The following is a 12,685-nucleotide window of genomic DNA, read 5'->3' on the forward strand; positions in this document are numbered from 1 at the left end:
TTGAAATCTTCCCCAAATTTATGTTAGAAAAATAAAAGTGTCATCAATTCTCAAAGTAGAAAAACCTACATCTACACAGCTGTGCAATAGTATTCTCTTTTTATATGCTAATTCTACTACCATGTATCAGTGGAAAAATGTCATAAATACTTGAAAGAACATCAAAACTGAAACAAAACACAAACCCTTGGGTCCTTCCTCCTTCTTGCCACCAGTATCCCTAACAGGATCATCAATGCTGCAGTCTGTCCCAGCCCAGGAGAAATTACAAATGCAAGTGGCTTCATTACTACAAACCTGGAAAAGAAAATAAGTGACAGCAGTTAGTTTTTAACTACATTTTATTAACTTTATTTAACATGTAATGAGATATTTAATTCATGATATAAAACTTACCTATTTATATATTTGTGACAATGGCACTGAGTGGTTGGAATGATATAACCCATCAATAATCTGAAAGTTTGCTTTAACCCTCTTAATACACTCAGATGCTAGGAAAAGCAGAACTGGTTCTATCATCTCTTCCACTACAACCTGCTCAGGTTGTAAAAAATAACAAATTTTCATCCTAAAAACCCTGTCTAAACTAGTTAGTTTTCACTAACTTCACTAACCAACTATCTAGACTTTGAGCCTGAATGCCCAAAAGGAACACAAGCATTTGTGTGTGAAAAGGTTCAAGACATGGTTACACTTTACAACCTCTCATTTACAGTTTGCTCCCATGTAGAACAAAATTGATATATTTTCATTGGTTTCATTGGCATTTTTCCTAAGCAGCAATGAGGAGTGCTTGTTCATCTTCTAAAAGAGAGGTAACAGTGCTTCCTAAGTTTGCATTTGGTTGAAAGACCTCTAAAACAGGATTTAGGACTCTAAAATTGACAACAGATTTATCAGATACAGGAAAATCTAACCAATGGACAAAACCTAAAACATCAATTCAACAGGGAGAGTTAATAGCTATAAATTTTGCATACGAAAAAGAACATGGAGAAGCTACTACAGAAAAAAGAATGACATGAGAATAAGAAAACTAAGAGTGAAGTCAATCATTAGACAAACAGCTAACAGTATCTTCTGGACACTGGAACATGATGTGAAAAAAAACCCAGCAAACAACCTACACACTAAGTAGCATTTGTGATTTTTTTAATTCAACTTTTATCACACTTTGCTTCTTAAAGTACTCACTGAAGAATCTGATCTAGGAAGTTAAATACATCTTATGGCAGGTTTGATCAACTGAATACCCTTTTAAAATTAGGAACTGTAATAATCCAAAACAAAACAGGTAAGATGGTTCACTCACCCTTCATGCCACTCTCAAAAAGTACCAAGATGATTTCTAGATCTCCTACATAGTTTACTTTCCAATTTTAAAATTTTTCTTCTTCATTTTGAACCTAACCCTCCTCATTTTCGAAACAATTTCATATTCAATTACAAACAACAAGAAGAAAAAAAACACCTTCTTGTATCAAGTCTAGCCCCTTTGGCAAGTATCATGTGTCCCACTGGATCCCACCGCGGAAAGGTGTCATCGCTATTTAAAACAGGAAATCTGTTCATCAAAACATACCTAGTATCTCAGACAAATGGAGTTATGGATAGAACAACAGAATATAATGGGCCTGAATGTAAAATGATACACTTTGGGTCTGTTCAAGAAGAATGTACCCTCTCTGTTGAGGACCCACAGTTTGGAATTTTAATTACTTAAGTCATAAAGTATAAATCTATGAACACAGGACCAACTTTACAAAGGTGATAGTATGCAGGAAAAAGTTTAACTGAAAATGGCAAGTGGCTTGAAATATGGGTAGTACATCACAGAAGTCTTTACAATAACTAGTGTCAAAGTTCCTTCTTGCTAGTAACAAACCAAATACCTCAGATGTAATTGGAGAACTAATCTGACAATTTTGCTTCCTAAAATTTTATCTTTGCTTCACAAAATGGCAGTTTTCCCCTGAATCTTAACATTTCTGCTTTCAGATCAACAGGTCTTAAGAACACTTTCAGGTAGAGAACTGCACAGGGTGCATTAGGATCAGGTACAGCAGAGGGAGCTGGGGAAGCTGAGCTGCTCACTCCCAGTACAGACTCACCCCATGACCAGAACAGACTTTTCCATTAGAACCAGTGGGACAGCTGCTTATGTTCAAGGACTGAATTGGCAGGCACTTTTTGTCCAGACACATCATTTGAGGTCCACATGGAGCTCCATCCTCCACATAACCTAAATCTGTATCATCATCTAAAAGAACATGAGCACCACTAGGAGAGATAAGTTTTAAGATACTATTAGTATTATGACTGATGTCTCTTGAAAATATTAAAAACATGTCAGTGTAGGTACTAAAAGCCTCATATCTTTCTTTCATTTAAGCATACAGATAGACTGAACAAAACTATAGTTTTTCTGCCTGTCCACAGCAATGATAAGGTGTTCCAGTTGTCAAACTAAAACCAAGTCAAACTTAAGTCCTTAGGTCTAGGAGATTTTTAAGCCTTTGACAAACCACGCTTTTCTCTTTTTTCTTTCCTTTTTTTTTTTCACCAAAATGCTGTGAAATACTAATGCTAGAAATATATCAAGAGCTAACTTCCCATATGATGATATTTAAATAAAAACACTAGTAGAATAATGGAAGAATTAAGAATCACAGTTCATTCAGGACCTAACTATGCAAGAGAGTATTCTTAGCATGACAGGAATGTTGCCAATGTCCTTAAAATACAAACCTAGTATCGTGAAAAGCAGACTAAACCCCATTTACCTGTCCTTTAACTGAACTGTAGCTTAATATCTTATCCTGACAAAACTCTGCAGTTTCCTTCCTTTTTGCCTTCACTTCCCTACAGCTATTTCTCTGAGTATTTAATACTCAAAATCATTATGTTTAAAATACGGGTCTTTGGCAATACAGACTTTCTCCACCCCCAGAAAAACATAATGCTTAGAATAATGATTATGATTCACTTAGAATAATGATTTTGCTGCAATATATTAATTACCTAAAATTCACAGAATTTTACATTTATGTTTATCTTAATTCAACTAGGCTTGACAGAGCAAAATCAGGTTGGAATACTGCATTATCTTTTACCTGCAGTCCACTATGCGTCCTTGATGATAAAAAGAATTTGGGATAATTTCTCCTTGAACTTGACCAACTCGTGGAACTCTAGTAAGATTAGTACAGAGCAAAAAGCCACAGAAAACATCACTGTAAAATGAAAACATAAACCAAAATATTACTGGAATAATATGAGGTAGACTTACAAAAAAGAAAGTCTGGCAATGATGCTGCTGATCACAGTAATATATTACCATAAGCCACATGATAGACTTTCAGAGTACATGATAGACTTTCAGAGCCTGGAAATAAAATATTATTTTATATAAATAAAAGGCAGAAACAAGTCATCATTCATTCTAATGGACCAGTGAATGTTCACATGAACAAAGAATGTATCTGGGTTCTAAGTACAATACTGTACAGTTTAGAGGAGCCAAATCATACAAAGCTTTGTCATGTCAGGTTAAATTACTTTTCACTCTCTCTAGCAGCTTATATGCCACACATTAATGTCACTTCTGAATTTTTAATTGAATTTTATTTCCCTTGCAAGACAACAGAACCATAATAACAATCATTAGCAGTTGTGTGTGCCCAAAATTTCATTAAAAATCTGCTTTGTTTTATATCTAAATATATTTCAATATATCTTACATAAGATACATAAGATTACTCTTCTATCTTCAATAGAAGGATATCAGCTAATACTAATTGTCCTAAGTCACAGAAGTAGCTGGACGAATGATGGAAAATGCCTTTGTTAAAACTACAAAAAATTTAAATAGCTCTTCAGTTAGATCATTTTCCTGCATCTCTCTACCAACAAAGAAAAGTTTTTACAGAAGTGAAATTTTTCATGTGCACATCAGAATAACACTATTGTCATCTAAATATATTTTAAACAATTCATTAAACGACTCCTTTCCTTTTGATCCTATCTGAAAAATAATTTTTAAGAAAGGCACTTGACAAACATCAAATAGTCAAAGAAGGAAAACACCATTGTGAAACTGAAATTTGTGTGTGCATACTTAAATTTCTTCTGATTTCTTTACTGTAATTTTAAAGTCTATCCACTAATGGTCATTAACTAGAAAAGTAAATTTAATCAAATATTCATCTAGTAATGATCACATGCAAATGAATCAGCCCTTTTCTCTATAGCATCCAAATGTCTAATGGTCCTCTCTGATCAAAATAATGGTTGGAATGAGTTTAAAACAGCATAATCTGGTATCAATCCTAGAGCAGGCAAAAACAGCATGTGCATTTGCAGCCTAATGTATCACTACCAAGTCTGAGGTGTTTGTACGTTATAAACTTGTGCATTTTTGTTGTGTTGTCCCTCAGCTCCTCTGAAATAATTAAAGTCAGTATATTCTTCTGAAAATCTGGAATTCTTTCCAAGTGTATTGCTGAGTCACCCATGGATTTGTCAGAGTGGAACTTTTTAAAGATGCAAACCTTGTGAGGGAAAGAAGATTCAAAATAATGCAAAACAAACTGCTGAAGCATTCAGGAAAAAGTAGAAAAATTAGACAATATGAAACCATTATCAATCTATTTATATTACAAATAATCTCTACCAAGATGAACTTACTGTTTGCTGCACTGAATCCATCGGTCTCCATCTTTTCCACAGTTTCCCTTTGTTGTGCCTTCTGTATTAAGCTTTTCGTAACAAAATTTGTCAGATCCTGAAGACTCTGTTGATGAAGAAAAAAGAAACGTGCTTTCCACTGGCAACATGAGAGCTTTGAAACCTGCATAATTTATTGCAGCAGTTCTCTGTAATTTAGTACAGAACATCAATCTAAACACACATGTACATGTAGAGACCGTATTTTCCAGTGACTACTGCAGGAAACCACCAGGCTAAACTGAAATACCTACTGAGGTTTTTTTAACTAATGCTCAATAATTCAAAACTTGCTCTGAACTTCTAAAAATGTAGCCTTCACAGTGCCTGAATTTTCTTCTGCATATGAAATTTATCTGTGGTCTAATTTTGTTAACTTCATAACAATAGATTTAAATCTAGTTGTTTTCACTGATGTCATTCCTGATCTGCATTTTAGAAAATCAGAGATTTTATATATGACATTTATGATAAGCATATGTTCTGAAATCAACTCTATGCTTATTTTATTCTATTTTTCAGGTGTTGATAGCAAAACCAAAGTTGAACAGCCAAAGTGTAATTTCTACTTATTTTTAGGAGTAAAAATCTGAACAAATATGTTTTCAAACCCACAATTATTTACTAAGAAGCTCATTTGTTTTTTCTAAAAATGAATTAAAAAAGAAAAGCACAACAATATATAGAGGAAGGTACAATAATAAAGATAAATAAGACAGAGTAGTTTCAGTTATAACTCAGTCAGGCGGTTATAATTAGACAAAATGCACAAGAAAACATTAACTGCCAGAGTACAGGAGACCCTGGTAGTTCTGCTCTGCTGAATTGTCTCAAAATCATTACACAGAACATTCACCCCCTTTAGACTTAAATCTGTACTATGCATATTTAACAATGTACCAATTTTCCTGACTTGTAGGATGTTACAGCAAAGAGAGGCAAGGTGGAGCAGCATGAACCATTGCCAAGATAATGGGATTGACAACTGTCGTTTAAAAACACTCAAAACATGTGTTTTTGAACTGTACTCAAAAAATCCTCAAACCCCCTCACCCTGGTAACATTTGCTGCCCTACCTAAGTCTGCAGCCACATCACATCAGAACAGTCTCACTGACACCACTCCCAGACACAATTTCACCTGGCAATCAAGCCACAGTTTCCCACTGCAGTCTACTCACTCTACTGATCAGAAGACTTTAACTTAGAATGACAAGAACAAAAAATAAAAATACTGAAAATACAGAACAAAGGCAGGAATGAACCAGAAATAAAATACATTTAAGGTAGTTAAAGTCAACCTACTCGATCCCCAGATATACTTGCACTGATTATCTCTTGTCTTGCATTCACCATTATAGCAACGACCCTAAACAAAACACAAGATGTTAGCAATGAGAACTGAACACTACTTCACCTCCTTCCCCTCCCATGACAAATGTCTCATTTTGACTCTTCACACACATGTTGGGATCTATAACAGTTTTCATGGATTTGGGTGGATGGAGTACACATTTTGGCCCAGATTCCCAAAGCCAGTCGGTGTCCAATACATACTGACATTTCAGCAGTTACTTTATATTTCTCCTTTACATAGTTATAAGGAACTTATTAATATGGAGTGTAATAAAAGATCTACGTGTAAAATGTAGAGATACCAACTGGATTTTATTTAAAGTAGAATTCTGGACTATTCATAGTGTGCATAAAGCACAAGCAACATTGATGTTGAAAGGATAAAATTTATGAAGAAATATGGAATACAGAATTTAAAAAAAAAAACCAACTCCAAAACAAAAATGTGTATTTGGTTGATTTCTATATGCTGATGTGCAATCTTAAACATAGCATACCTGATTAGAATCACAGGCATACCCATCTTGTTTATGAAGATTCGGTGGACACTGAAAAAAATTAAGATGTTTTACTGTTATGTGTCCTGTAGTAATACATCACAGTATCACATATGGAATTTTCCTGGGTTTAAGACAACCACACAACATATAAAGGGGGTAGAGAACATAACTGGTGCTGCAATCTTTATAGTTACAAATTCAAATGAAAATAATCAACATCTTGAGCCATGGAATACACGGTTCTAGTCTAACTTTCTGCATATTTTAAGTAAAAATTAAGGAGCTGAGGAAAAATGGAAACAAGGTGTTCAGTAACAGGACATTTGGTAGCTAATACTGGGGCCGTGTTTGCAATGCTGCCACTGCATTCATTTCAGCTCCACTACAAAAGTAAGCAAGCACCTAGTTATAGCCTAGCAGTCTATTGCTTACAGAGATTTGGGGGGGTTTACGATATTATTTCTTGTGTTCTCTTGGCATTGGAAACTTTTTTGGTCCAGAAACCTTAGACTATTAAAGCTAGGAGCAAACCATTCTCGAAGTTTTTCCTCATTTAAAATGGACCTGTGAAAATTTGGAAAGGGTGTGCTGCTGCAATGTGCCATATTAGCCAGTACTCTGAGTAGCCTTCTAGCTTGAGAAAGCCTTCTCCCTCCCATTAAGAATGCTCTACCTACAGAATAAAAGATTTACAATAAAATACCAGCAATTGCTACTTATCTGGAAGTATGGGTGTCCCAGATGATAAAATAAAAAAAAAGGTACTGTAATTTATTGGTATCTATAATTACAGCCAGTGCCCGAAGAGAATGTGATCCATCCTGAATCTTATTTCTCCAAAGCTAAGAGCTCGATGCAGTAGATGAATGCATCAGTTATGAAATTCACATATAAACCTGAAGTTCATATAAATAGTACTCAGGATTGAAAAGGTGCATGTATCACCTAAAGTATCAAAGTTGCAGTGAAAACAGAAAATGTGCAGAACGTTGAGTGTTTAAAAGAATTCAAGTTAAAACATGTTGGTTGCTGTTTATTCCTTAACTTCTGCGTATTAGTGAACTGTTTGCAGGAGAAATGCATAATAAGATCCATAACTTTTAAAATTCTCATACATGTGCACACCCTTAAAAAAAGTAACACTTCATACAAGTCTTAGGGGCAGCAACTGAGGGAGTTGGGGTTGTTTAGCCTGGAGAAGAGGAGGCTTGCAAGGACCTTCTTACTCTCTACAACTACCTGAAAGGAGGTTGTAGCCAGGTGGGAGTTGGTTTCTTCTCCCCAGGTAACAAGTGACAGGATGAGAGGAAATTGCCTTAAGTTGCACCAGGGGAGGTTTAGATCGGATATTAGGAAAAATTTCTTCACCAAAAGGGTTGTCAAGCATTGGAACTGCCCAGAGAAGTGGTAGAATCACCACCCCTGGAGGTATTTAAAAGACACGTAGATGTGGCACTCAGGAACGTGGTTTAGTGGTGGACTTGGCAGTGCTGAGTAATGCCTGTGCTCAATGACCTTAAAGGTTTTTTCCAACCTAAACTATTCTATGTTTCTATACTCAATTAGCTGTAATTTTCTACATCTATATTTTAAATTATTTTATTTCATAAAATCTTACTGTTACCTTTGAATACATTCAAATTTGAAGTATATTTGTATTTAAGTTATAGACCAGGCAAAGAGTAAAGGAGGATGTCTGAGAAATATTATACACAAAATCCCATGAGCAGTAAAAAAACCAAATAAATCTACAGAAGTCTTATTATAAGTCCACTTAGATTATTTTTGTGAGTTTACAATAGTTCATTCTTATGTTTAAAATTTTTTGTTAGTATTAAGAAATACTCACCCACACACCCCATCATTTTGAGTATATGAATGTGCAGTTTGTTAATCCAATTTTCCTCTTGAATGAACACAAAAAAGAGTACAAACAAACATCAACAGTGTAAGCAGAGAAGGGTTCTGCACACATACCTGTCCAGAATCCCCAGTGCAGAACTCTGCAATATCACATTCATTCACTGCATAGCGACAGTCGTAACCTCGTGGGAAAAACTAGAAAATGAAGAATATAGTTCAGGACTAAGATTATATCCACACAAGCTGTTCCTTTTCATTCATAAAACACGCTCTGAACTTTAACAGGTTGCATGTGACCACGGACAACCGAAAACAACAATAGATATATGGCAGCAACACTCACAAGACATGATGTATTACAGCAGGGTCCATCACTACAATGAGCTCCATTAGAAAGAGAGCACTTCTTGCAACAGTCTGCATAGCATTCCTGAAGAAAATATTAAGCAAAACTTTGTTTTTTCATTTTCAGCAAGTTTTTTCTTCCTAATCTTTCCAACAAACTATTACATAGCAGCCAACAAAAGATTCAGTTTAGCACTGATGACCTGAAATTATCAGCTGGAAGAAGACTTTCCAGTACTCAAGTCCTGAAGTAAAGGGATAATATAATGCTATAGCAACATGGAGATTTACATCTTCTGAAGCCTCTTCATAGGTGTGGAACAGTTGTGCCAAATGCATGCTGCTTAATCATATTCAAGGCAGAAAAAAAAGATTAAGAAAACTAATTATGGATACAATTATATTTAAATACTACAGCTAGGATTCAAATTTACAGGGTGGATTTTTGCAGAAACATTATTGGAATATTCCTAGAATAGAGTAGAAAACAACAGTTTACTTGCTCTGTCCAAACCCAGGCACCTATCTCCAAAGTATCAACAAGGAGTTTCCTACTCCAGACACATGATCTAGGAAAAGTAAAGGGATAAATCACTTCTACATTGCAAATCAAAAACTGGAAAATGGCTGCATCTTGTCATTAATATGATAGGAACAGTTTTGAGGACACTCTCTGTCTTTGCACTCATTCTCATCTAGAAAAATGTTTTCAGACGGTGCTTTAATGAAATTGTTCCCAAACAATAAGAAAAACAAATATTCATAACCTTTCCCCCCTCCCTTACCAATCACTTAGTTTATCTTAGTATATTTTGTAAGAAAGACTTGTGGAGTAATATATCTCAACTTGCCATTCGGAAACCGCAATCACATTCTTCTCCTGCTTCTACATATCCATTTCCACACTCTGTGGCCTCAAAGAGCTGAAAGAAAAAAGCCCCCACCACAAAGTAAGAATAAAACTAGTATCAAATGACTTTTCTGTCACACACAACCCATTTCTGTGGTGCTACAGACACGTGCTGTCACGTGTTGTGCTTTGGCAATGGGGAAGGCAGCGTGTTTTTCAAGTGCTGCTATTCGGAATTGATCAGACATGAAAGATGTACAGCTAAATCACATGGATGCTAGTCCTCTTTAGGACAATACTGATCTCAGGAAATGATGATAAACACAGAGACACTACAATGACACACAAGGGGACAATATCTGAACTTCATTCCTGTTCTATGTACTTCCAGTTCTCTGACAATTCCCTCAAGAAATTAGTCTGCAATATCATGTCTGGGATCTACTCAGGTACCCATTCTTGCTCATGCAATTAGCTACTGCCTATTCCTGTGCACCATGTTTGTGCATGAAAATAACAAACATTAAAAAACACCACCAAAAAGAAGTTCCATGTGCCTTATAAGTAAGTTATATGCAACCACATACAGATACTAAACAGGGTTAAACAGTTAATCCTAGGACCAGACATATACAATATAGATAAATTCCACAGTTCAGGATGATATAGGTTCTATACTGGTTTCATATATCATAATTCCGATTAAAGGTATTTTTCAGTCTTGTCAAAGATACAGTTTTGAAAAAAGCTTGTCTGTTATCAATTATAATTCTGCTTTAAAGCAATAGTAAAAGTAAGAATATACAGAATCTCCAATTTAACTGAGATATTAGTAGTAGAAACACATTTACTAGAACATGGTTGAAATGAGAAGTTAAAAGTTAAGTTAAAATGAGAACAGATAAATCTACAGCTAGATAAGAGTGAAGGATGCAAGTAAATGTTCTTTCTAGTGGAAGGAAGTTATTGAGGATCACACAGATATGAAACACAACATATAATACAAGTGATACATAGACTTGGATGGAATTCTTCTTTGGAGTACTTTGGAGGGGGGAGGGCAGAGGGGAATCCTAATGCCTAATAAAAAACAAATAAAACATTATACTTCTGTTGCATAAACCACATATGTAATCAATAGTACCTACAATTTTGTGTACCAAAAGCAAAACTATACTGAAGCAATATCCATATGTACTCTTCTTCAGTAGCAATGTTGTCATGGTTAAAAAACCACTGAAATCTCTCATTCCTTCCCCCTCCATAAGCCACTGTTTCTACTACACTTCAGAGGAAACAGCAAGAGCTAATGTTCATATACATGTCAGAACATAACTCAGGTTGTAATTTAAAAAAGTGACTGCTTAACAAGAACTATGTTTTGTTTACCTAAGAATTAAACACACCATTTTGAGCCTTAACTCCTAACCTCCAAATAACAGGATTCTAAACATTCTATGATTATTTTTTTCCCCAAAGCACTTCAAAGCTGTAAAACACTGACACAGATAATGTATAAAGACCATTACCCTGGGAGCATTTTCCCCAAAGTAAATCAGGTTTTTATTCTGTATAGAGTTGACAACTTCTTCACATTACTTTGCTAGATAACTACCATCAAAAAATGAAGCTGTGTTTTTCTATTTCCCTGCTTACTCCTTTCTGTAAAAATTCTTACGTTCTTATTCTATAAGCAAAGATTGCTACCCTGGAAAAGATTAAAAACACTCAAACGAGTCAAACTGATTTTAGTTAATCATGCAAGGTGATGGTCTACCAAAGGATACAGGACAGTAAACAGAACAGCCTAATAGCCTCATGAGATACTAAATTCTACAAGGACAGCAAGTTTGACACCATGATTAAATAGAATATTAATGCTTTAGATTGCTCTTACTTGGCATAAAGAGCCACATGGAATATTTTTATACTACTCTGCTTTAGAAGGATGTCATGCTGACACTGCCTTAGAAAAAGACTATGACCTTGCTAAGTTTTTAGGTGAAAAAAAGCACTGGATGGTACAAGGAAACAGTTAAGAATTACAGGGTTTGCTAGATGTACAGTTGAAATGAAATGAAGTTAAGTTAACTTTGAAAACAACCATGAGCTACTACTGGCTACATGAAATGAGTTATGGATTGATTTTTATTTCCTAATGTGGTAATTTTCAATCTTTTTAACAACTTCAGGCAAAAAGTCCAAGAATTAATTGTATGTGAAGTGTATACTATGACCTCATTTTTATTGTGCACTGCTTCCAGCTTAATAAGTAGTGCATTTATGCTGATGGGGATTTAGCTAGCTGTGAAAAATCAACTGCAATATTTGTCATTTGATGGAAAACAAGTTGTGTTCCTCTCAACATTATTTTTAAATGCTAAGGGAATGAACAGGCAGCTAATTACAAACAACCTCGAGAAAATACCCACACAGACATCTGAATAAACTTTAGAACAGATGTATATTTGTGAAATTATTACATTTTCACTGCAATATTTAGCAGACGTGCTGACTACCAACTGATTTATTACCTTTGTTGGCCTGTTAAAAAGACAGGCACCTCCCCCACGAAGTAAAAATTCTTTGTATTCTGCAATGCTGCATTTGGAGAATTTCCTGGAATGGTATACCCTAAAATGGCAAAGAATTAGCTGAGTAAATGACTTCAAACACCACCAGTTACTGGAAGGGGGCAAAGGGATCACAACATTTAATACTGTAAATCCCAGTTTCTTACAACCACTGTGTGCAACAGTATGACAGCTCAGTCTTATTCTCAAACAATAAAACCAGAACAAAAGAAAAAGTTTTAAAACACTTTGCGTTTTTATATATCTACTTTATGGGTGTAAAGTTATATAAAACTGTAGTCTTCTAATCTTCTCAATAAGGTGAAACCACACTCTCATAATAGCTGCTATGCATCTTGTCGATTGCATGCACAATCCAGCGTCTCCTTGTGTTTGTTTTTAGCATCTACAAGATGCTATAGCAAGAAGTTTCACAGATTATTTACAGACTGGTAGAAGAATAATTTCATT

At 35.0% G+C, this 12,685-nt stretch overlaps 1 protein-coding gene across 7 annotated transcripts in view; it reads right to left on the reverse strand.

The window, feature by feature from the left end:
• The window catches only part of ADAM23 (ADAM metallopeptidase domain 23), a 72,124-nt gene that overhangs the window by 18,072 nt on the left and 41,367 nt on the right, over positions 1 to 12,685 (reverse strand). For 4 of the 7 annotated variants that reach the window (XM_027637490.1, XM_027637488.1, XM_027637489.1 and 1 more), the window contains exons 15-24: positions 12,176 to 12,275; positions 9,643 to 9,714; positions 8,784 to 8,876; positions 8,561 to 8,641; positions 6,581 to 6,631; positions 6,033 to 6,096; positions 4,690 to 4,795; positions 3,117 to 3,236; positions 2,115 to 2,283; positions 186 to 297 (exon numbers count right to left, since the gene is read on the reverse strand). In XM_027637490.1, the coding sequence (XP_027493291.1) occupies positions 186 to 297; positions 2,115 to 2,283; positions 3,117 to 3,236; positions 4,690 to 4,795; positions 6,033 to 6,096; positions 6,581 to 6,631; positions 8,561 to 8,641; positions 8,784 to 8,876; positions 9,643 to 9,714; positions 12,176 to 12,275 (968 nt within the window). The remainder of the gene's footprint in view (positions 1 to 185; positions 298 to 2,114; positions 2,284 to 3,116; positions 3,237 to 4,689; positions 4,796 to 6,032; positions 6,097 to 6,580; positions 6,632 to 8,560; positions 8,642 to 8,783; positions 8,877 to 9,642; positions 9,715 to 12,175; positions 12,276 to 12,685) is intronic. The other 3 variants (XM_027637491.1, XM_027637492.1, XM_027637494.1) reach the window with 1 other exon arrangement.

The sequence above is a fragment of the Corapipo altera genome, unplaced genomic scaffold, assembly GCF_003945725.1.
Source record: "Corapipo altera isolate COAL_440 unplaced genomic scaffold, ASM394572v1 45, whole genome shotgun sequence".
NCBI classification, from domain to species: Eukaryota; Metazoa; Chordata; class Aves; order Passeriformes; family Pipridae; genus Corapipo; species Corapipo altera.